This window comes from Falco rusticolus, chromosome 18, assembly GCF_015220075.1.
Source record: "Falco rusticolus isolate bFalRus1 chromosome 18, bFalRus1.pri, whole genome shotgun sequence".
Classification (NCBI taxonomy): Eukaryota; Metazoa; Chordata; class Aves; order Falconiformes; family Falconidae; genus Falco; species Falco rusticolus.
In genome coordinates, this window is record NC_051204.1 from 3,332,992 (window position 1) to 3,358,400 (window position 25,409).

A 25,409-nucleotide genomic window follows, 5' to 3' on the forward strand; every position below is an offset into this window, starting at 1 on the left:
GCCGGCCCGCGCGCCGCCGTCGCTGTCCGCGGCAGCCCCGCCCCTTCCGGCGCCGCGCCCGCCCCCGCCCCGCCGCCTGTCCCCAGCCCGGCCCGGCGGTAAGATGGCGGCGGCGGCTGAATGCGATGTGGTCATGGCGGCGCCCGATGGACCCGGCGAGCTGGAGAACGAGGAGGAGACGCGGAGGTAGAGCGGCTGCCGCGGGCCGGCCTCGTCCCGCCGGGCGGGGGAGGGAGCGGCCGGGTCCCCGCAGGCAGGCGGGGCCGGGGGCTGGCTCCCTGGGCCGGGGCCCGGCGGGCGGGTGAGGCCGGGGCAGCCGGGGGCGGCCCTGGGCCGCGGGGAGCGGGAAGGGGCCGGGGCGGCGGGGCCCGGGGCCTCGGGGCGGGGGAGCCGCAGGTGCTTGGCCGGACCGGGTAGGGTTCCCCCGGCCCCTCCGTCCCGGCTGTCCCGGGCTGCCAGCAGCGGGGCTGGGGGGCGCCCCGGGGTGCGGGGCGCCGGGCAGGGTGCGCTCCCGGCGGGCTGCGGCAAGGCCCTGCGCGGGGCGGGCCCTGAGGGCAAAGGCCTTTCTCCCAGCCCAGCCTCGTCCCGCGGGGAAGCCGGGGCTGCTCCCACCGGGGCTCGGCGGCGAGGGCCCACCCGGCGCTGTGACATGCCACATGCGCGGCGGGGCTGTGCGTGCTGCTTGGCGACGCTTATTTTGGGATGTCTTGGCTGCACGTTCCCATGTGAGATCTCATGGCCTCTGTGTGTACCAGGATTAGAACATACACCCTGTAGTGGAGTCGGGCTGTCTTCAGTCAACTGGAGCTTGAGTGTCCTAGAAATACAATTAACGTTATTTCTGTCTCGAGGCCACACGGGCTGGTGGTTGAAGAGAGCTTTTTCCCATCGCTGAGGACGAGGAGGAAAGGATTAAACTGGTGTAGAAGGTGAAGCTTCTAACTCCTAGATATGAGTGCTCTTTGCTGCCTCATCATACCCAGTTCTCTTGTCCCTGGTACCGTTTGAAACCTACACGTAGCAATTTTCACTCTGTCCTGACATGCTGTGAATAACGGGGAAAATATCACTTGCAGGTGAATGTTTGGGCAGAGTCCTGCTCTGAAAATGTTAGTGTAATTAAAGAGCTGCTTCAGCCTCCAGGAACTGGTTTATTTCTAAAGCGATCTGGTGCACCTTGCCCAGGGGAGCAGACGGTGTCATCTGAGGCTGGGGGTGGTGGGAATCCCAACCTTTCTTGCATGTTTTCTTCTCAAGAGCACGTGAGCTGGTTCCCAGTAGCAGCTGAGTGTTGCAGTCTCTGCAGGCGGTGAGATGGGAAGGTCCGATGTCTAGGAAACTCCACTGGTTCTGCAGCATCTAACGCTGGCAGTTGGTTATCTCCTGGGGAACTGGGGAGGAGAGAACTATTTCTGTAGAGGGTGAGGCAATTGCTCTAGAAAATTATTCAGCGGATGGAATTAAAAGGAGACAACAAAACCGAAAGCGGCCTCTGAGGAATAGCATTTTCAAAAGAATATTGATGGCCTGAGGTGTGTTGTGATGCTTGTTTACTGTTAGAAAATGAAGGCTTGAGGAGGCGTGCTGGGAAGGAGCTGGCTTCCTGGTGATGTCATTCTAAAGAGTTAAATTAAGTGTTGCTGAGGAGGCACCTGGATGTTGTACATGGGCTTCCTCCAAATTGCATGGCCTCTGAAGTTGGGAAAGCCCTCTTTATGGGTAACTCATTGCTTCCCCTGGGCTAGTTAAATGTGGTGTTTGAAGTGTTAAAAATACCCAAATGTAAAAACCATGCTGAAGGCGCAGTCATCTCCTGGTAGTGACCTCTGTCATGTTCCCGTGCCTTCCTCCTTCCCAAGTTTCATTGCAGAAGCGATGGGCGCAGCAAACCAGTCATGAATAGGATGATCTTGGGAAAGGCTGAGCAGGTGCAGAAAAAGAGTAATTCGTGGGCAGCGTTCGGTCCTTGCCCCACCGAGGGGAAGGTTCAGCTCTAACAACAGAGGCAGTCTCGGACATCTGAGTTTTTTCTTGGTGTCTTAAGGCCGGTGCTGTACTCTGACTATTACCATGCAGTGCTTTTGTTAGGTGCTTTCACAGGGTTTCCTTTTTTTTGTTGTTGTTGGAAATATTGCTCCTTTACCTTGGTAAAAGAAATGTGTGGGTAGGAGATGCTCTAAACAATGCTATGATTCTACTTCCAGGTTTTTTTTTTTGGATGCTCAGAAAGTGTAGGCCTTACACACACGTGCCTTTCTGCCAGCTGGGGTAGATTTTCCAGGGGTCCTGTGCATTAATCTCTTCTCTACTTTGGCCCTTCCTTGCTTACATCAGTTGCTTAACTTCTGTGGCTCAGGGGATCTAATGTAAGTTAGAGTGATAGTCGCTGTATTAGGGAGAGTAGTTGGAGGCTTAATTAGGTGTGTAATGTTTGTAAAACCCCTTACAAGGGCTATGCAGGCATTCCACATTAATGGGCATGCACAGGCATACACTTGAATCCTATTTAGTACAGCCTTTATGATGTGTCTGTGCTAGCTTCTTTTAAAAATAGAAAAAAAATAAGTGAAAACCTTTTCTGATTCATTGCTGTAAGTCAGCATCAAGGGTTTGACCGTGTTCTGTACTTCTGTTTAGGAATTACAGTATGACAAGATGCAGATAGTTTGCTTAAGGACTCACCTTTGTGTAAATGCGTGATTCTGTTCTCTGTGGCCTAGTAAAAAATCAGGAAAATAGCAAAAGTGGGGTTCTGTATTTCAGAGTGATTGTAACTAATGCACCGAAACAGCTGAAAGCATGCCAAATGGCTCACTCACAGGTTGTTTAAGGCACGGGAATAGAGTGTGGTCACAGGATAATTATTGTCTGCTGCAGCATAAATTGTGGGGGCCCTTATGGAAAAGGGTTGATGTAATTGTGTTAATTTTATCTTCTGGGTAGCGGTGCTGTTCGTGCCGGCTCCTCTGCTGGGGAGCAGCTGATGAACAGGGGCTGGTCCACCCCCAAAAGGTCCCACCTTTTTTTTTTTTTTTTAATTAATTTTAAAGGTTTCTAACCCATGGAGAGAGTTTTTCCCTTTACCCAGCTGGTCTGCAAGCTTGGGGTCACTGGAGTTTTGCCAGGGAAAATTTCCTTGTCATCTTCCTGGCAGCTCTGGGTTCTGTCTGATGTGCATGCCTGGGGCTGGATCTTTATCCGTGTTCTTCAGCACTGGAGGGTGCAGAAACCTCTTAAAAAGAAGTATCCAAAATTGTTCAGAAAATACCATTATGAGATGGTGTGCCCAGGCTGTTGTTTTTACAGTGCTTTCGCTGCAGACTTCAGCTGTGTTGATGCCTCAGTAGGAAATCGTAGCTAACCTTAGTAAAGCGATGAATGTGAAATTTGCCGCACAAAGTAAATTGTGCAGAAGTCAAGGTTGCAGACCTCGCCTGACTTTGGGTCACTAATTAGCATGACAGATGTTGCCTGGAGGTTGTCAGGTGCTGGTGAGTAGCAAGAGGCTTTCCAGTGTTATTTTGCATGAAATGAGTTGCATCTTGGTCAGGCTCCTTGTGAATAAATGTCATTACTTGCCTGCTTTCTCAGGGCGTGCTGGCAGGAGGGGGGTTGAGTTAGCTCTCGCTGGTGGGTGCGCATCGTTACGGGATAGCCTGAAGAAGGTTCCACTATTCCTGTTCTGCTTGTAAACAGGCACTTGAGTTTCCCAGGCTGTAAATCCAGCCTGTTTTACTAATCTGTAATTACTTTATGGTCTTATGATAACACAAGGAGCAGCAGAAGCTGCTCGCATAGTTGTTTACTCTCCCATAAATTTGCAGAGCGTTCGAATGCTCTGAATTAGGTAGTTGCTTTTTACAGTATGAAAAGGTGGTCAGTACCTACAACCCCAGCCTTTTTCTTTAACATGAGACATGTTTTTTTAGGGTGAATCATGTTGTAGAAGCAGTTGTTTCACCATGTAATCCTTACAGCTGGCTGGTTTCCTTCATTTAGGCCTCCGTGGGGAAAAAAGCAATCTCGAGCTGATTCTAGACCCTTCCGTGGGTTTTCATGACAGGTATGATGTGACCCTGCCAGAAATGCTCAGACCATTGCTATGAGCTAGGTTAATACTGAGCTCTGCAAGCGAGGTGCGTTGCATAACTGCGCAGTTAAAGTTCGGGGCTCGTCTGGCTGTTTTCACTTACAGCTGCAGGGAGAGATTTGGTTCATTTCTTTGGTTTCTTGTGGCGTGTTTTGGTTCTTGCAGCTTTTGGTCTTGGGAATGTTCTGGGGGGTGTGTAGAGGATAGCTTGGGGGGTGGGTGGGGTTGTGCTCCTTCTGGATTAAATGCCAGTTAATCTGTTTCTGCTCTTGTGAGAGACTTTGCTTTTATGTTTCAGCTGCTGAGTCTTTGCATGTACAGATATTTGCATGTACGGACTGGAGATTGCCCTGCTTTGGGGCATGCTGTGAGTAAATGTCATTCATTTTCATTTCTGTATTGCAGCTAGTAGTAAACCCAGTCCTTGTTCAGTGGGGGGTGCTGATGTGCAGAGAAATGTGTTGCGTGGTGCCCTGCTCTGTGTTCGGTGTGATCTCTGCTGCAACAGGGTCAGCACGATGCTGCCTAGCTGCAGAGGGTGAGCACTGTGAAATTCCGTATGATTTTGTGGTGTTTTCTGTACCAGAGACAGAAACTGCCAACGCTGCTGATGGGAGATGAGAGAGAGCGAGCGAGAGATTCCTCTTGCTCCGAATCCTCACTCGGGGTGTAAAACCTAACCTGGAGGAAGGGTCTCTAAAGCATACGGGGAGGTATACCCTGTACATCTCTGTGACCCATGTAGTGTTTGGCTTCTCTTCTGAGCCCTGAAAGAAGGGAGGGGGGAGTATCATATGGCCAGTGGCAAATATGACAGCTAATTTTAAGCTCTAGACATCTGCCCACTGTAAAATGTATTGAGATCACCAAACTTATTTTACCCCAACAGCTGAGTAACATCTGACAGCTGAGAATCTAGACTGGATTTCAACCAAAAAAAAAAAAAATGCTGGATAAAGGCACTGTATCCTATTAAAGAAAAAGTCTCTGCAAGAATTGCTTGGGAAAGGCAGGTGTGTTTCTTTTGTCAGAGCATGCCAAAAAAGATGGCTTGGTCAGGACAGGATTTTGGAGCCGCCTTTAAATCCTAGATATTTTAGGGGGTTTTGTCACTGTTTCGTAATGGAGGCAGGAAATGAAGTAGGAGTGAGGGTCAGGAGAGCAGAGAGGGAGCAAGTCTACCACCTGCTTACGTGCTAATTTCTCTAGCTGGGGAGTGTTGCTTTGAGCATGTACCTGAGCGCACAGGGTCTGTGCCGCCACGTCTAGACCCAAGAGGTGCTGTTTGTACAGATGCCCCGAGTTTCTGTCAGCTTAGAAAACGAGGTGTGTGTTGTGAGGTGGGTCTGCAAGTGTCTCGTTGGGAGCTGGAGTAGGAGGGGTGGAAGCCACGATCGGTGCTCAGGCGGGGGCAGCGTGTGGAAGCTCCGAGGAGGAGGCAGAAGTTGTTAGGCAAACGTGGGATTGTGTCAGTGGTGCGCGGGATGGCTGCTTCTCATAGCTCTTCTGTTCTGGGAACGAGCAGGGGCTGAGCTTTCAGCAGGGCACAGGGAATAGAAGGAGCCTTGTGATGGTTCCTTCTCCCACCAGGCAGGCAGCGAGCTCCTCGCGCTGCGGCCTCTCAGCCTCCAGCTCTGCGAGGAGAGCATCAGAACACATGGCTGCTGCCTGTCTTGGTGGCAGGTCCTCTGGGCTGACAGGGACCGGAGCACTTGAAGAGTTAGGGGTCCCGAGCCATGTTATTAAAGAAGAAAAAAGAATTTACTAGCTCACAAGCAGGGAGTTACTCCAAACAGTTCCCTCCTTGTGAGCCAGTGGTACACTCCAGCAATGAAAGACAAACTTCTTCCCGAGATCCTTGGTGCAACTCTTCCTTGTCTTCTGCACCCAGCGTGGAGAGGCCGTGAGAAGACACTAACCTCCATCACAAAGCAATCCATTCAGCCTGGGTCGTATTTTTAGCAAAGCATGATTCTTCTTCAGTTTCAAAAGTAGCAAGTGGGGAATGCAGCCTACATCAGTGCGAGATGCAGAATGATCTCATTCAGGCTGCAGCATCTGTTTGGAGTGAAACAATTACCAGTGATATCAGGAGATCTGCATTTTTTTCTTGTTATAGCCAGAGACCGTGGTAAACAAGAACTGTTTTCTCTGTGTGCTTTCTATGTCAGTGGAGCGCAACTGGGGAGAGATGCTTCTGTTCTGTGTCTACGATCGCAGACCACAAGCCTTGCGTTTCCAGCAACTGGCTTTGCCTTTGTGCTTTGGAGGCAATTTGCTTTTTATTTCACAGTCTTTTTTTTTTTTTTTTTTTTTTCATCATTGAGCTTTAAGCCCCATGACCAATAGAAACACCAGTGTGCTTCCTTTCTGCTAGTGTTATCTGAAGCAATGTGACTTGTTGATATATCAATCCGTGGTAAATGCCTAAAAAGAAAATAGATCATTAAAAAAAAAAGAGTAGAAAACAGTAATTCTCGTGTGTTTGTGTTTTCTCTAGCATCTCAGAATACCGGTGCTTTGTGAAAGTTGGTTTTGCCATGGATCTGTTTTCCTTCTCCCATTTTCCCAGCTCTTCCCAGCAGTTTGTTGGCAGACAGGGTGCTCTGGCAGCCAGCCCTTTAGCTGTATCTGTTAGACAATGCTTCCTCATAGCATGACAGGTAAAATTGCTAAAAGTCTTGTGGCTCAGGGACCGGTACGCTAAGGAAGTTACTGTGGTGGCTCAGAGAAGTTCTGCTGTTAATGCTGTGCACCCCTGTCTTTAGACTGAACAACAGAGAGCTTCCGAGGGAAGGAACTTTAAAAGCATTTGTGATTTTCTTTTCCATTTCTGATTGTAGAAACAACCAGAATAAAGTTTTGGTTAAACTACTTATTGCCAAGGTTTCAGAAGTGCAGAATTGCTGATTAGTTTTTCCGCAGTATTTTGAACGTTTGATCTGTATTACTCCAAAAAAAAAATGTGGTTTTGTTTGGACACATTTTTAATCGTGCAAAGCGCAAGTCCTGCCGCTTGTGATACAGATCCATCCAACAGGCACATAATCATCACTAGATCTTGTGGCCCTCACAGAGGAGGAGCATGGAAGGGTGCTGTGCCGCTGCTCAGGGTCTGGCAGCGTGCTGCCTTCTGAGGAAGAGGAAGGCTGCGGGAGAAGCACCTGCCTCGGGCGCGATGCTGGGAAGGCTGGGGTGGAGGAGGTACGGCACTTTCCCAGCTCAGATGGGTGAGTTCATCATTTGCTGGAACGGGAGCAGGTGCAGCAGGGATGAACTGGAGCCGGCACAAGACCCTTGCGAGGCAGTGGGGTGCATGTGCTAACCCCTTTCTTTACCACACTGTTGGTTGTTCACCTTATTTCAAACAGAATAACTGCAGCATGGTGGTTTGACTTCAGCAGGGGTGCGCCTGGTCCGTTGCCGGAGTGTAGCTGACAGCAAAAGTTAAAACTGAAAGTGAAGAGCCCACACTTCAGCTGTGGCCTGCGGGCCCTCGGCGGGGCAGCTCCCTGTGTCTATTGTTTTGCCAGCTGGCAAAACTGTGATGGTTCAGTGAAAACAACCCTTTGCATGAGGCAGTTGTGTGGGAATGGCCAATGGCAAGCCTGAATGAGGTTAAAAACATGTGAACTTGTTTCAACACAATTGCCTTTGTTCTTTCTGTAGTAGGCTAGCTGAACATTGCTCTCCTTCACTGGTGGGGTCCCTCCTCCCTGCTTCGGCTCCTGCGCTGCCTTTGCCGAGATGTGCCCTAGGAGTGCCGGGGGCGCTGGCAGTGCCCCCCACCTTGGCGAGGACACTGCGGCTTGACTTCACTCCGTCCTGGGTTGGCAGCTTCCACTAGATGAGTTTCTTGCACAAGGATCTGGTCTCTAGGTACTTCTGAAATAAAAGTGCGAAATGGTGCTTGGCTCTTACCAAGCCTGCTCTGCGCCCTCACGTTTTGGATTTGGCAACTTACTAAAATGCAGGACTAGTCACAGTCTTCCCTTTGCTTTTTATTTTACATACCGAAAGAGGCTTCTCACTACGGCGCGTTCTAACAGTACGTCCTCTATAATAAGAGCACCTTTTCCACGCTTCAAATGCATCGTAGTTACAGCCTTCAGTGAAGAGAGTCAGCTTCTCTCCTGTTAGGTTTATTAAGAATGTGATTTGTGAAAGGCAAAAAGTCTTCACTTCCTCTGGGCAAAACACAGTTCTGTAACGTGCCCAAAGCTGCGTCTAATTTTTGAGAGTTTTGTAAAGGTGTAACGAAATACAGAACTGAATCGCTTGCGTTATGCTTTCTGTGATAGGTGAGCCTAAATTTTTAAAGGTGAAGATTATCTCTGTGTTTTTAGTACGTGGTAGACTGAAGACTGGCTCTGACGCGGGCCTTTTGACTGTTGCAGTAGTGTTGCTAGATACAGAAACAAAGCTGCTCAGGCCCGAGAGCGATTGAACAGCTCGTGCTGGATGTTGGATGGAGGTATTTGTGTGTAAAAAGTCCTGTGACTCTTCACTCTCTAATCCTGTGTTCTCTGAGCTGGTTTGCTTTTGTTTATCTTGGATTTCCCTGTAAACAGCTTTCCTGTGGCAAGCGGTACAAAGAGATGCCTTTGCTTCTGGACCCTTCTTTCAAGAAAATGCTGAAGCCCAACATTTCAGCACAGCCTGGAAGTGACCCGTGTTTGAGCCTGCAAGTGCAGCTCTGCCTTGGCAGGCTCCGGGGTGGGGATCACCCGGCTGTATTAGCTTCCTTAGCTTCTGTGTTACTGCTTCAGCAAAGGCTGCGTTCGGATCAGTTGGTAGTCATCCGAGAGGAGGAGGGTGACCTGGAATAATCCACTTGGACGGTACTGCTCGTGCTACAGTCGTTTCCCCGTGGCTGGACCGCTCTCGCAGAAGACTGCTGGTTGTTGAAGGACAGGGTGGCTGGGGCTCGTAGGTGTGCTGCCCGCATCCCTGGTGGCACATGAAGGATGGAGTCTGAGATGGTCTTTGTTCTGATGGTTAGAATTTGTCTTTGTCTGGGGCCAGAGTTCTGGTTGTGCAAGTGCTTTGGAAAGTGGACAAACAGTGTCTGTCTCTGGCTACAGCAGTGAAGTCCCAAAAGCACGATGCAAGTCTTGATGGCTTTGCTTTATAGTGGAGTGTTGCTTCTTTTGAGTTGGCCTCGTAGTTTTTAAGTGTTAAACAGTCCTGGAGGGGAAGCATGTGAATTAAATCACTGACTTTAATTCAGTGAAGCTGAATTAAACTCTAGCAGCATCGTACAAGTTCCCTCTTGGACTGCTTATCTGAAATAGTGAGGGTAGATGGGAGAGGAAGGATTTAATTCCCTTCAGGGGAAACTTTGCTTTCAAGAGTTTAAGGGATGCTGCTTTAAACCATATGTTGTGTGTTTTTAAATGGCCTAAACTGTCTCTGCAAATGCTTGCTTTTGAGTGCAAGGACTATTTTTGGACCTGTTGCCAAGGCAGTGCCAAGCTTCTGCTTGCACCTTTATTTCTCTCTGATTTAGCTGTCTTTTGACTGTAGAAATTGTTCTTGGCCCTGTTTCTTAAGTATGTGGGACTACTTCTGAAAGGCAGACAACACTGTTTCTTGACTTCAGTGACTCCTGAGGTTATACAGCACCTCACAGGAGCAGGCTGGTTTGATTAACCCTGTACGAAGGAGTTTTGGTGGACTCCACGAAGCCAGTGTACTGAGGCTGAAGGGAGGGTGCTCAAAGGTGGCTTTAGTCTGCTATTGCGTTCCTCTAACGTTTGGCTTGGTAATATCCCGAGTATCGCTGCTCATGGCCCTGGTAAAGTGGTGAAGTATCTGAGAAGCCAGCAGGACGTGAGGTGTGCTGTGTTCTCATGCACAGTGTGTACAGAGGAAATCTCACAACAACCCTCTACAAGCATTTTGGAGCACTGAAGAGTTATATTAAGGTTGTTGAGGTGCTCAGTCATGGTCAGAACCTGTTCTGGTGCTCAATTCCTCTAAAAATGTGGTGTTTTGCTTCCTTTCAGAGAAGCAGAATCATTCAAGGAACAAGGAAACGCATACTATGCCAAGAAAGATTACAACGAAGCGTACAACTACTACACAAAAGCCATAGGTGAGAACAGTTGGTAATATTAGTCTTTGCTGAATACCATGTCTACAAATCAAAGCTGGTTATTGATTTAAAATACACCAGAAGGGTTTCTAACGGCACATGCTGGGTGAAAACGTTTTGCCTGCTTTAATTACCTTGCGAAATTTCAGCAGATAGATAATGCAAGTCAGTACCAGTGTGGGTGATTGCAGCAGTTCTTTGTTTCTCCTCCAGCCAAGGTATTCTTAACACGAAACCGATCCAGCTTTCCCTCTAACGCAGGGTCAGCAGTGCTGCCAGGCTGAACACCGTAAAGTTTTGTTCTATACGAGTTTATTCCTGCACGTAGTGTGAGGAGCAATAGTTTTATGACTTGCTCTTCAAATCAGCCGCTTGACCATCTTGCATAGTCTTAATCCGCTTGGGTGACATTATAAAATTGGGGAGGAATGTGAGTTTTTCATCCAACCACAGCTTTTCAGTATGTTCTACAAGTTGTGTAGCTGCTTGCATTGCACTAACAGTGAGTGCTCTTGTATCTTCTCCAGACACCTGTCCTAATAATGCCAGTTATTATGGTAACAGAGCTGCCACGCTCATGATGCTGGGGAGATTCCGAGAAGCACTGGGAGACGCTCAGCAGTCTGTCAGATTGGACGACAGCTTTGTAAGGGTACGTGGAAAACTTCATACTTCACGTCTCGGTACCCTTGTCTCTACCTGTTGCAGCTCTTGCAACTCCCTTTTAACCGTCTCCTCAGGGCCATCTCCGGGAAGGGAAGTGCCATCTTTCCCTAGGGAATGCCATGGCTGCCAGTCGCTGCTTTCAACGAGTTTTAGAACTGGATCATAAGAATACCCAGGCACAGCAAGAGGTGAGAGGTTCTCAAAATTGAAATATTCCCAGTAGATAGGGCTGTCAAAGGGAACGGGTTGGACTGGTGAGCCTTTCTCTTCAAATTTGCAAGGTGGAATCATAGTCATCATTAGTAACGACTGTTAGCATGCTGTGAGGGAGTGAGAAGAACGAGATCCTGTCAAAGTCTCTCTGTTTCAGTAGACAGCCAGGTTGCACAGTTACTTTTGTGTGTGGTTGTCCCTTCTTAGCAGAAAAGCATGAAGGCTAAACTGGTCTTTCACCCGGTGCTCCAGAGGAGAAATGGTATGTGCTGGTAAGGGAGCAGGGGAATGAGTGACACAGTATGTGGAAGGCTGCTGCCATTTCTGTACCTCATTCACAGGGGGTGTGTTTTTCTGGGCTACCAGTTAGGTCACTTGATTTCAAACTGATTTTAATGCTGGCAATAATATTTGTGTAATCTGCATTATTGTTCCACGGTCTGCAATTGCTTTTGCTCTGACACTTTAGGGTTTAGCTGCTTAAATTAAATTGGCTGTTTGATGGTGTTTCAGAGCAGTGACTGTCCTGCAACACTTGCTGTGTTCTCCTGTCTTTCAGCTGAAGAACGCCAGTACTGTGCTTGAGTATGAAAAAATAGCTGAAGTAGATTTTGAGAAACGGGATTTCAGGAAGGTAAGGTGTGGTTGTTTGACCCTGGTTGAGTGCCAGGTGCCTACCAAAGCCACTCTATAACTCCTTTCCTCAACCGGACAGGGGAGAGAAAATATAATCCCTCGTGGGTTGGGATAAGGGCAGAACAATAAATAAAACTTAAACAATAATATATAAAAGGCTCATGGGTTGGGATAAGGGCAGGGACATCACTCGGCAGTTACCATCACTGGCAAAACAGCCTCGACTTGGGGAAATTAGTTTAATTTATTACCAGTCAAATACAAAAAATAAACCCCTTCCCCACACCCTCGCCTTCTATCTGGGCTTAACTTAATTCCTGATTATTTTTTTTTGGCCTCCTCCCCCTGAGCGGCACAGAGGAGCAGGGAATGGGGGTTACAGTCAGTTCTTCACACATTGTTTCTGCCACTCCTTCCTGCTCGCACTCTTCTCCTGCTCCAGCGTGGGGTCCCTCCCACAGGGGACCATCTTCCACGAACTTTTCCAATGTGAGTCCTTCCCACAGGCTGCAGTCCTTCACGATCTGCTCCAGCGTGGGTCCCCCGTGGGGTCACAAGCCTCACAAGGAAACCTGGTTTTGGCATGGGCTCCTCTCTCCGTGGGTCCACAAGTCCTGCCAGCAAACCTGCTTCAGTGTGGGCTTCCCACAGGGTCACAGCCTCCTTTGGGCATCTGCCTGCTCTGACATGGAGTGTCCTCCACGTGCTGCAGGTGGAGATCTGCTCTGCTGTGGACCTCCGTGGGCTGAGGGGGACAGCCTGCCTCACCATGGTCTTCACCACAGGCTGCAGGGGAATCTCTGCTCGGGTGCCTGGAGCACCTCCTGCCTCCCCTTCTGCACTGACCTGGGGGTCTGCAAAGGTGTTGCTCTCACATAGTTTCACTCCTTTCTCCTGCTGGTGCAGATTTTTATTTTTTTTCTGCCTTCTTAACATGCTGCCCCAGAGGCACTACCGCTGATTAGCTTGGCCTCGGCCAGTGACTGGGTCTGTCTTGGAGCCAGCTGGCATTGGCTGCATTGGACATGGGGGAAGCTTCTGGCATCTTCTCACAGAGGCCACCGCTGTAGCTCCCCACTACCAAAACCTTGCCACGCAAACCCGCTACAATGAATTACAAGTGAAGAGGGTGACTGGCTCAGGCGGAATATCCTCTATTACTGTTTGCTTTGCAGGGTGAGTGGAACCACGAACGAGCTGTTTGAATACAGGTTTTGTCAGCAGCAGCCTTTGATCACGCTTTGCTCCTAGAATGCATATCCAGGATTATTCTTAACTCTTGAATAATAATAATAAAAGAAAAGGCAGCGTGCCTGCCATTATTACAGCGAGGGTTGTTGAAGGAGGGATGCAGATCTGCGTGGGGGCATTCTCCATTACTGTTTCCAAATCTTTTTTCCCCAAGGGCTGTAAGAGGATGCAGCTGGTACTGACCTGATAGAACAGGAAACAACAGCCTGAAGTCTGAAAGGCACCAAACACTTCTCGTGCAACAGTTTCTGTTCAGTGGATGCGTGTAAGGCCCAAGTTTGGCCCAGGAAAGAGGTTGTCCAGCACGTTAAGCTCATTGTTCAGGTCACTGACTCTTAGGCTTTTGGAAGGGTAAATTCCAGCTTTGTATCACCTGGCTATAAGGAGGAAATGGATGTATGGTCAATGTGAATGTCATGTGTAGGAGTTGCCCTGCCTGTATTGCATGTTCTGGGCTTTTGCATCTGTCCCTTCACATCTCCTGCCTCACTTCACTGGGGAGGCTTGCATGAAATGTGATCTTTGTTTCTGGAGAGCTGCTCTTGCTCCTTCCTCACCCAGAAGCCATTGGCTTCTTAGTCTGGAGCACAGTGCTTCCCACAGCAGGCAGTCGTGATGTCACGGGCTGGGGAAGCAGATGAACCTTCGTGGAACAATGAGCCTGTTCTAGTGCAGATGTCCCCACCAGAGGGGCAGAGATGGAAAAGACCTATTAGATCACCCTGCCCATTGCAGTCAGACCAATGTAAGATCAGTCCCCGCACTGTACTTTTTTGTGTTTTGTCCAGTCCAAACTGTCTCAATCTATTGAATTTCTGTCCTTCCCACGTGCCTTTATGATGCAGGAAACAGGGGCAGAATTGTCTTCTTGGCTCTTTCTTCAGACCCTACGGTTTCAGAAGAGTTAAAGGGATGGACTTTCTACAGGTGTCCTTTGAATCTTCTGTGTAGTGCCGTGTCATGGTAACATAGCAGGTGCCACAAACCTTTGTACATAAAGCCCTTTGAAAGGGAAAACAAAAAACCTGTACGTGAGGAAGATTTGCTAGCATACGTCTCCAGCAGCAGAAGAAACAGGTGTCTGCACACTTATCTTCCTGTTCAAAGACAAATACGAAATCTAAAATGTGGTGCTGGTGCAGCCTTTCAAACTGGGCCTTTGGCTGTTTGCTTTGCTCATGTTTGTGTTTTTTTTCTTACACCAGGTTGTGTTTTGCATGGATCGTGCTTTGGAGTTTGCTCCGGCTTGTCACCGATTCAAAATCCTCAAGGCTGAATGTTTAGCATTATTGGGTCGCTACCCAGAAGCACAGTCTGTAGCAAGGTGAGCGTCTTAAGGTCTAGAGTTTGAGTAACTGGTCGTGTGTCCTGGCTGTTGCTTGTTTTCCACAGCCTGAAATAAACGAGGGAATCTAAAAAAGAAATAGTCCTTAGTGCAAATTGCAAAGAAGAGGAATGCATGGATTTATCTCCTTTTAAAGTTAATCTTGCCAGGGAAACTGCATTTTGACTCTGTTGATAACCGGCGGTCTCGCTTGAGCCAGTTCCCATACTTTCTGCGTATCTGTACCACAGAGTTGATAAAATAAGTAAATAACTCAGTGGAGGAAGAGTGGTTTTGGAGATCAGAAGGAAACTGGAATAGGGAAGCGTTTTCATTTTTTTTATGTGTCTATTACAGTGACATCTTACGAATGGACTCAACAAATGCTGATGCTCTGTATGTCCGTGGTCTCTGCCTTTATTATGAGGACTGTATTGAGAAGGCAGTGCAGTTCTTTGTCCAGGCACTCAGAATGGCTCCTGATCACGAGAAAGCATGTCTTGCCTGCCGTGTAAGTGTGGATGCTCGGGATGGGGCTGCAAAATTGCCAGGAATTTTTTTTTTTTTTTTTTTTATTTTATCCAAATGTCTAACTTGGTTCTTCTGGATCAATCCCTTCTCCTCTCCTCAACATTATTATTCCCCAGATCTCCACTAGCAAGTAGCGTGTCCAGCCCTTGCCAAAGACAACCAGTGGCTGCTTTAGGTACAACTGAGTTGCTAGAAGCTCTTTCTCAGAAGTTTGTGATACTTCGAAGGCTGCCTCCCTTTCATTCTTCTTTGTTCCTTGATCAGATACAGGAGCAATAAAACTAGGTCTGTCTATTCTAAAAGAACTTCTGGCTTTCAGATTTAATGTTTGTGCCTACAGGTTGACTTGCATTTAAACACTGATCCTTTCGCGTTGCACCTTCCCTGTTTTAGGTCTTTGACCAACTTTTAAAATCTGTTCACTTGTATAAACTCTCCAAAAGTGATGTCCCATTCATTTTTTTTTTAAAAAAATCCATACATTTATTTCACTGTCATGTTCTCGTCTTAAAAATTAGGCAACCTTTGTTTGTTGGAGAACGCTTTTAACTGGCGCTGGCTGTTCCTTAGCGCTTGTCTTCGGGGAAAGGCAAAATGTTTACAGCCCATTCCAGCTGCTGTAGCAACGCTGTGACTTTTGTATCCTGCAACCAAATGATGATGGTTAGGTTTGAGGACCATTGCCCAGTAAAATAAGATGCTTGGTACCCCTGAACCATTTACCTTGTGTCCTTATCCAGGGTATATTTTCTTTCAGAATGCCAAAGCACTTAAAGCAAAGAAAGAAGATGGGAATAAAGCATTCAAAGAAGGAAACTACAAACTAGCGTATGAACTATACACAGAAGCACTAGGAATAGATCCAAATAATATAAAAACAAATGCCAAACTCTACTGCAACCGAGGGACGGTTAATTCAAAGGTAAGAAATGGTCACCTGGCAGGTAGTCTTTCATCCTGTTCCTCACCACATAGTTTATACATTGCACATCGGTTATTCTGGGAAGCCCAGGCTTCTCTGGCTGCTGGGGCAGCTGAATCTTTCTAGCGCTGTAGGCAATGGTTCAGGTTTTTGCACTTGCACAATGATTGGATCTGTTCCAGACAGCCGGTGAAGTTGACTCCCGAAGAAACAAAACTCAAATACTTGGGCTGCACAGGGTGGGAGGGAGAGGAGGAATGTGGTTTAGCCTTAACTGAATCAGCATAAAGGCATCCTTATTTGTTTCCTTCTGGTAATGAGGTATCTTTTCTTTGCTTATTTTTCTGGTAGGTCATCTGTCTTTGGGGTTTTTTTTATCTAAAAAAATACGACTTCATTTAAAAACACTTGGACACTTTTTCCAGGTTTGCTGTGGCCTTTTAGAGAAACAGCCACATGATAGTGCTTCCAGTTTCCACCCTGCACTTCCTCCAGGCATGTTTCCTTGTCAGCTGCCTCTGTGTGGTGACAACTGGTCCACCTGCTAGCAAGGCTTTTCAACACCCCCACTTGGTCAAGAAACAGAGGCTGTTTGCAAAACCTGGGAAATGGGATGAGCTGGAGGCAGCAGTAATGAATATTTTCTGTGGCTGTTTGTGTCTGCAAACAAACAATGCCGTTTAAAAAAAACAACACATTTGAATTACTATTTTCTGGGCTGGGAATTAGTTTGAACACAAAATAACTTTGGTTTTCAGATCATTCTCAGGAAGACCCTTGTTTCCAAGTGCATTTCTTTAAAGAGAAGCACCGTGTAGTTCTACTGCTTCACTAGCCAAGCTTCTGATTTTTCCCTAGGGATCAAAAGCTCTGTGATTTTGGGAGGGCTGAAAAAAATTTCCTAGATGCAGACACACACAAGAGTGAGATTTTTCCAAGATTCTTTACGCTTTTCATTTGCTTAAAATTAAAATACTGCTTGGCAGAATTTGTTCTCTGCTTGGGATTCACTTCGCTTCTGTCTGACGTTATAGCTTAGGAAACTCGAAGAAGCAATAGATGACTGCACGAACGCAGTAAAACTGGATGACACGTATATCAAAGCGTACTTGAGGAGAGCACAGTGGTAAGTAGACCTTTATCATGGACATGCTGAGCAGGTTTGTGGGTAGGAACCTCCTTCCTGCAGCACTGATTGTCAGGGATAACAAATCTGAAGCTTAACTGAATAAAAGGTTCTGTCTTAAGGGCTCCTGAATTTATTCCTCTTCCTTACGGTGATGAGGTGGCAGGGGAGACTCTGTGCAGTCTGTCCTGCCTGCACGGATCTGGGACTGCCTGTTGATTGTTGTATTCAGGCAGGATTTGTTCTAAAAATTAATTTACTTATGGTTATAGACTAACGTAAGATATTCTGTCCCAGAGAACCCCCCTCAAGCTTTTTCAGAAGGGCTGCTGCAGTAAGAGATCTTATCCTGGCAGAGCTGTTCATGCTTCCAACAAAGCAGATTTTGAAATGGGATGCCCTGCTTCCCATAAAGGAGAAATCAGCCGAGACTACGCGTATTTCAGCCACAGATAATACCGCAGTGTAGCGCGCTGGGGCTGAACAAGCAGTACAAAGGAAGTTTGGGGCTGTACGTCTCCTTTGTAACTTGGCACCACCCAGGGAAGTAGTCAAAGCTCGTCTGACCGTGGGGCTGTCTGCCACTTTCTTCGACACTGATTATTCCCCAGTTTGTGACAAGGCAGCCTGGCTCATAGATGAACCAAAACTGTTACTGCAGCCTTCCTGTTGTGCATTCCTTTTAATTTACAACTTTCAGTGTTCTTCTCAAGCTCCACCTCAGTAATTGCTAAGTTACAGTAAGCAGTTAATATGTGAGTAAGGCTGAAATGCCAAGGGACAGGCACGCATCCCTCTGAGGTGCCAAGATTGTCACTTCTAACCAGCATTGATCGTGTACGGCTGTGCACCAGCTTCCTTGAAACCTTGCTGGCTGCTATTAGTTCCTGCGGCTGGATAAAGTAATTATCAGATCGTTAAAGTAGAACTTGTGCTGCCAAATGAGGTTGCAGGCTCCGCTTGGAGCCCGAAGTACAGGTTCCTGTGCCAGGATTTCCCACAAACAGCAGGTGTCTGGGCTTCCAGTCAGCCTAGCAGTGACCCTCTGTGGGTTCCTCTGGTGATTGCTTTTTCTGCAGATCGGTGCACATCTTTTCCTTAATTGATATCCGTCCAGAAAGCTTGTACCTGAACCCCATTTTGATATTTCCTGTGAAGTACACCTTGGCCACCAGTGTTTTTTTCCACAGTTACATGGACACAGAACAATATGAAGATGCTGTAAGAGACTATGAAAAGGTTTATCAGACAGAAAAAACGAAAGGTGAGCATACTGGCATTCTTCTTGTGTGCATAAGTTTGCCTTAACTGGCAATTTTTTGTTGGTGTTGCTTTTGTTTGCTTTTTCCCCCCACAATACGCTCTGATTTGCAGCCTTTCACCCCAGCAGGACGATGCTGCAAAGTCCTCAGAAGTGCTCTGAGATGCCTGTCTCAGGATCTGGTTTTTCTCCTCGGCATTCAGTGCTGAGAAGGCAATTTAGCTTCTAGCTGAAGCAGTGCTCTAGATTCAGAATACCTGGTTATGGTTCTCATTCTTAACTGACATCTTGCTGGTTTGGTAGCCTGAAATGAAACAGTCCTTGTGGTTCAGTGTCTTAAAAACTGGTTTAAGAGCACTGGGGTGTTTACCTACGTTAGGAAACAGCCTTAAGTGGACAGTGAGGCTTTAATTAGCTGCCTGGCTGTAAATCCAGGTGGGTTGGTTACTTGCAGCACTTGAATTGTTCAACCCAGATCATCTCAACGTGTTGGCCTTCAGCCTCTTTTGAAGCAGGAGGTTGTGCCTGACGCTAAAGCATTGCACTTCTTTCTAGAACACAAGCAACTTCTCAAGAACGCACAGGTGGAACTAAAAAAGAGCAAACGGAAAGACTATTATAAAATCCTTGGGGTTGACAAAAATGCCTCTGAAGATGAGATCAAGAAGGCTTACAGGAAAAGAGCACTAATGCATCATCCAGGTATCCACAAACAGTCCGTTATTAGAGGATGTGTTGTTGCTTTGATCCCCTTGCTGCGTGCATGTGCCCTGTGAAAGCATCGCTCAGAGGCAGGAATAATTATTTATTAGATAAATAGAGGGGGAATTTCTGGACAAAGAGCAGTTCTGACCCCACACATCTAAAACACCTGCTGTGGCAGCAGCTGGGAAGGTGTAGCGTTTTCCATTTTCACTAGTAACGTGCTTTCCTGCTTGTTTTTGTGTCCCTAGACCGACACAGTGGGGCAAGCGCAGAAGTACAGAAGGAAGAGGAGAAGAAATTTAAGGAAGTTGGTGAAGCATTTACCATCCTGTCAGATCCCAAGAAGAAGGCCCGCTATGACAGTGGGCAGGATCTAGAAGAGGATGGATTGAACATGGGAGGTAAGTGTGCCTTAGGATATTCTATCGTGGCAGCCTTTAAAAAGGTTAGACCATTTAGTGCCTTCTCCTCTTATGCAAACCTCCCGTGTGTAATAGTTCTGTGAACTGACTCTGGTCTCTGGAAGCATTTGAGTGGCAGATTTTTGCTGGAAGATTCAAGTTGTGAACAGGCTAGGTTCTGTGGTGGATGTTATCCTTGACTGAGCTGGTAGGTAATAGCTGCCATTAGGCACTTCCTAGGAGGTGTAAAATAGTATAATAGAAAGATGTGGGTCCCTAAATGCTGCTTATCCAAAATTCTTAGTTCCCCCTGTAAATGAAATTGTCTCTGACAACTTGATTTTACCTGTTTTCTGCTCGTCAGTGGCCCTGTACTCTGCTGCCGTGTGGCAGTGCTCAGCCAGCAGGCTGTTCGTAGCTTTTTGTCCATTTCTAAAATGCTTTGTGGGCCCTCAGTTAAGTGACGATTCCTAAACCTGTGCAAAATGTAAGTGGCTCTGCAGCTCACAGCTTCCTTTTCTTCCCTGTAGACTTCGATGCAAATAATATCTTCAAGGCCTTCTTTGGTGGGCCAGGTGGCTTCAGTTTTGAAGGTAGGTGGACGTGTCCACTCAGCTTTGGAAACGTAAGTACACAAATCGCTTGACAGGGACAGCAGAGTTTCCCAGAGCAGATGTGCTGTTGGAGAAGGCTGTTTGATTTTTTTTTTTTATTATTATTATTATTTTTTTCCACATGAAAGTATCTTAAGAGCTTTTGGAAGCTTCTGTCTGCACAGCATCCCAGCTGATGGCCAGTTCTGGTTCTTTTGTCTTTAAAAGCAGCAACAACAACAAAAAAAAAAGGGTTCCCTGTTGTAGAATTGTGTGTGGGCTTTGCCACCTGAGTGAGGAACGGTTGACCGTAACTGGGATACAGCTGCTGGTGCTAAAGCTCGGTCAGAATCCAGTGCATGGGTATTGTGCAGCTCTCTCCTGGTTTCCTAACCCTGAATCCTGAGATCCTCTGCCTGCAAACATTTTGAGGCGCCTGGAAGCCACGAAGGAGGTGTTGCTCAGCGTCCCTTCCAACTTTATGTGTGGTCAGGCTTTCTCCGCACGCCTTGCAGGGAGATGGCTACGTACAGCCCTGAGCAATAGCGACCTACCCCTTGGGGAAGGGCGTGTTCCTTAAGGTGTTTTGTTATGAATTGTGAGATGTCTCGCACGCTTCGTGTGCTCTTCACCTTCCTCCTTGCAAACGTGCTGGTTTGGCCTGTGTTACCAGTAGCCCGCTCTTCTGCTAGGTGGGAATTGGCTGCTGGAACTGCGTAGCAAAGATCTCGCCTCTCCTGCTTGGTCAGATGCTTTTGTTTGATTTAAGTACTGGCTTGGCGTCGAGCTACGCAGGCCAGTAGTGAACCAGCTTGTCTTTGGCATTTGAAAACACTAATACATTTCATTTTCTTTTTCAGCTTCTGGGCCTGGAAATTTCTTTTTCCAGTTTGGCTAAAAAAAAAACAAACACCAAACCAACCCCAACCACACATACCTGATCTGCTTATTTTAACCTTGAATATGGACATACTTAGATTCCTTCCTTCATCATGTCTCATTGTACTTAGAGCAGTTTCATTTTTCTCGGTTGGAGACCTCTGTTTTGTGTGCTTTTGTGTGTGAAGAGGAAACCAGCTCGGGGAGGGGAAGGCTTGTGAATTTTGTTTTACTGTTAACTTTATTAAAAAAAAAATATAGAAAAAAAAAAAAATAAAGCTTTGAATCTTTTGGTTCCTCCATGCTGGCCCATACTTTCAGACTGTTCCTGCTCCTCAGTGGAGAGGATTTCCCTGAAGTCCTCCCGGAATCTCAACATGTAAGAGGGTGAAGTGATCTCCTATTTTGTTTTGGTTGGCTCCGAATGGCAGCATGTCTAGGGTTTGTAAGTACTTTGTAATTTATATTAATCTTCTGACGATATTGCCAAGATTCAATCGAGTTTCATACAATCGCATTTTACCTGCCAGCTATCTGGTTTTTGCCTTTTTTTTTTTGTTTTTTTTTCCCCACAGTTCTACCAGAACAGTACACTTGGGCATTAACTTAAACGATAATGTGTGAGTTTAACAATTTTGTATCAGAGAAATGCTTCTTTGGATTTAAAAGAGCAGCTTATGTGAAAATTCCCTGTGATGCAGCTAGAATTAAGGGCTTTGTGTTTCCACTCCAAGAATTGTTCTGTTTGAGGGAATATTGAATTTGCTCTGGGCTGAATTTCTTCACCGTACCTTTTTTTTCTTGAACGTTTAATATTTATGCTAAAACTTGATTTTATTGAGATTGATGTTTGATTTCATGTTACTGATCCGTAACGCGGATGAGCTCTTTCTGGCTCTGAAGAAATGCAAAGTAAAATTCAGGTTAATCACTGAAAACGGTTACTGTGTGCGTGCAGCAGCGTGCTCTCATAATGTTTACAGGAACTGTACAAATATGTTAAACTAGTCAAGTAGTTTGCAACTAGAAGTAATTTACTAGTCCAAAGAAGCAAGAAAATGCAAAGTCAAACTCTGAACTGACAGTCTGCCACTTGCTTCTCTTGCACAATGTCAGGACAAGTGCTGGAGGGATGAGTAAAGCCTGGAGCTGCACGCGGCTGCACCGTCTGGAATTGGAAATGGATTTGGTTCGGTGGTGCTGCCGGTTACCGTGAATGCCGTTTTATTTTTCACCGTAAACCTAGTGTCACAGCAAGACCTCAGCTGGGAGAGGACTCTGCCTTCCAGAATTCTTCCCTTTTCTCTAGAGCGTGAAGAAGCTTTTTTGCGTAGGCGCTTGGTCGGAGCTCCGTCCCGTCTGCGCGGCGGTGGTGGAGCGCGGCGCGTGGCGTTGGCTGGCGGAGCGGGGTTTGAGAGAGCGGCGACACGAGCGAGCGGGGCGGAGGCTTGGCGGTGTCGCCGTATCGGGAGTGTTTTGGACCGACCTGCGGTAGCGTAGTGACGTTTGGAGGGCTGGATTTGGCTTGGCTGAGAAAACGGGGGTTCGTACCGATAACGTGCAAGACTTTCCCTAGAGGAGCCGGACGCTGACTGCTCTATCGTAGCTGATTTCACTTCTTACTGCAGGAACAAAAACCGGCAACGGCTTCGTTGCGTGAAATGATTACTTTGAACGCTAACATCGTCTTCCTTCCTGCTGAGGGCTGTGCTTGTCCTGCTCGGTGGGACAGAGCTGCTAGACTGTAACACAAGTTACCTTCATTTCCAACCGTTGCAATAGTGTCGTGGTGCTGCCGCCGCCGAGCGCTGCGGGGCCGGTGGTTGCGTTTGGTCAGAACCTTTGACAATCTCGTTTTCATAGAGGGAAGGTTTAAGGGCTTAAATTCTAGTACTGCAGAATAAAGGAAGTATTTTATCCTAACTCGCTCGCAAGTCAGCTTTTCAAACGAGCCAATGTGGAGTTCTCTTTCGAAAAACAGACTCTACAAGGTTTATTCGAACTTCCTTTGCACCAGTGTAACGTGATGGACTTATCCGGATTGCACTGAGGGCAAAAAAAGGTCTTAGCATCTTTCAGACGCTGAAATGGTAAATATCTCGGGAATTGAAATACTGGTCTATGCATATTGGAACTTCTCCGGTTCTCATGGCACTTGTAAATCAGAGTTTACAGGACTTATTTTAGTGGCATTTTGGATTCATAACGTCTCGTCCTGTGTGTATTGATATTACTGTACAGTTTGGACTTTTCTTGGTCTTCTATCACCATGCACAGAGACGCGTCCTGCATTTGTCAGTGGGTTTTATTATTATCATTATTATTATTATTATTTCCCCCTCCCCCCAGTTAAGACAGACAGGCTTGCTTCCTTCTCTCCAAACGTTGAATGAGACCGTTCCTTGGAGGACAGAAGTGGAATGGCTTTTCTTCTGAGAGAGAAAATGTATACAGCAAATATTTATAAACTGTACATGAACGCGCGATTTGATGTAGTTAAATAGGAATATGGTGAGTGCCAAGACTTTTCGAAGGAGCGTTATTGTGTGATTCGAAGCGAAGGCAAACGCGCGTTCCCCTTCGCACGGAGCAGTGGGCTCGGAGCGGCGTTCGGCGACGCTCCCGCTACCTCAGGACAGCAGCAGCAGCGCCGGGAGATAGAGGGGCAGTGGCGTTGGAACCTCTGTCGGGTCCTGGTGAGGCTCGGAGACACGGGGCTGTTTCTGTTGGAAAAAAAATCCGCTTAGAGATGCGCATTGCTTGAAACGTTGCCTTTCACACTTGGTAGTTCCGGAACGTTCTTCATGGGTTGTGTTTTGTCTATAGCCGCAGGGAACCTTAGTGCCATTTTTCTAGCTGCTACCACTCGGCAGACCTCCCCGGCTTCCTTCGGCTCCGCGGGGGCTCCCAGACACAGGAATTCGCCACGGAGACGGTGAATGAGTATCTGAAAGTGATACGATGCCTGTGGCTTTTCTAGAATGATAAAGAGCTGATGGAGGCGGGAGGAGGCGGTTGCTGTAGGTGATGCCCTCGGAGCACGGTGGGACGTACGCGCACCCTGCGCCCTTTGGCGGGACTGTAGGCCACCGCGTGGACTTGGCGGGTGGACGAAGCCGATGGTAAAGCCCTTCCTTTTAACAAGAAGAGTTTTCTTTCCGGAAGTCAGGCTTTGTAATGATCGCAAGGTTTTTTGGTGGGTGGTTTTTTTTTTTGTTGTTTTGTTTTTTTGGTTTTTTTTTGGCATAACGGTAAGAGCCTTAATACTTAATCCCGAAACACACTTCAGCGTGCCCCCAGAGCGTTCCACGTGCAGAATTGCTCGTGCCCCGCTCTGCCGGGCGGACAGCCCAGAATGCAGGCGCTGAGGAGCTTTTGCTGTGCGGTGCTTGGGCCTGCCAGCTCCCACCCGGCGTTCCGCAGGGGCTGGTGGGTGCTGCCAGGGCTCCTGCCGGTGGGGAGCACCCGGAGGCAGCGGAGCAGACGTGGCCAACGGCTGGAGCGGGCTGGCGTGGAAGGGAAGGATCTTTTAGCAGAGGGGATGGAAGGAGTTGCCATTGAATGGCTCGGTAACAGGTGGAGATATATATATATATATATATATGTAGCTGTTGGCTACAAGTTGTAAAGTCCAAGGAAAAAGGGGGTGTGTGGGGAGCGTGGCTCCCGGCTCGGGCAGAGCAGGCGTGTGACGTGAGGCTCCGTTGTCGTGACTGTGGCGTTTGCAAGGAGATAAGGAATTGTTTGACTATTAACGCTTTCCCTCTGATGGTTTGATTTTATTTTTTTTTATTTTTTTTTTTTGCCTAATCATGGTACTCGTGGTGTCTGAGCTGCTGTAGGGCTAGTTTCAAATAGTGAAATGCAGTTGCATTCAAGTGAAAATGGAAGGAATTTCATGCTTTAAAAATGAAAACATGCATCAGTAACGTCAGTGTGTGGGAGATACTTGCATGTACAATGGTCTGACCTCTAGACCACAAAGCCTGGTGTGTTTTTTCTTGTGTGGATTTACTTTACAAATCTGATGCTGTGTCAGCTCCACCTCTTGCAGGGGAGTATTGAGAGTCCTTTCCAGATACACTGAACCTGGACTTGAACTCAGATGTAAAGACCATTAAGATGCTTCTGGCTGCCCCCGTTGACAGGCTCTTCGTTGTTTCGGCTACACGTGCTATGTAGGAAAGTACGTGGTTTCGTTTGTGAACTTTGGAAGTGTTGCTGTAAAGCTGGATCCTTAGTGCTAAAGGCTTCTGACTGTTTTGTAAATACGTAAACGCGAATTGGAGAGAAAAAAAAAAAAAAAAGAGAAAGAAACAAAAATGTTTAGAGACAACAGTATTATTATCCGTGGAATATTGCCAGTCCCTCAGCTTTCTGTATCTGACGGGGATACAGAGGGAAAGCTGCTGTGCTGTTGTTTCGTTTCCGATACGGAAACTGGCTCAGCTCCTGTGCCCACCCGCACGCTGGTCTGGGAGCCGGCCGAGTCGCTCTTCGATGAATTGAATGACCAAAGTGTTTGCACCACGCAGTGGTTTGCTCTTCTTTCCAAATTACTTCCTCCGTTTCAGTAATAACTAAAGATAGTCACTTCTCTTCAAGTGGATGGTTTGCATCCCGTCTAAATTTGTGCCTTGTACCCTCCCCTCCCCGTCCGTCGGGAAAAGGGCAGCCTGTGTGTGGCGCCGGCCGGGGGTCCGTCCCAGGCCAC

The 25,409-nt window shown here is 47.3% G+C and overlaps 1 protein-coding gene across 1 annotated transcript; it reads left to right on the forward strand.

Moving 5' to 3' along the window:
* Positions 1–53: 53 nt before the first annotated feature.
* Positions 54–25,028, forward strand: DNAJC7 (DnaJ heat shock protein family (Hsp40) member C7). Its single transcript, XM_037410964.1, has 14 exons — positions 54–186; positions 10,099–10,187; positions 10,715–10,839; positions 10,928–11,041; positions 11,626–11,700; positions 14,159–14,277; positions 14,635–14,788; positions 15,566–15,730; positions 16,765–16,856; positions 18,047–18,120; positions 18,673–18,819; positions 19,071–19,223; positions 19,754–19,816; positions 20,677–25,028. The coding sequence occupies exons 1-14, from the start codon at positions 104–106 to the stop codon at positions 20,712–20,714; spliced, it is 1,491 nt and encodes a 496-aa protein (XP_037266861.1). The 5' UTR covers positions 54–103; the 3' UTR covers positions 20,715–25,028.
* The last annotated feature ends 381 nt before the right edge of the window (positions 25,029–25,409 follow it).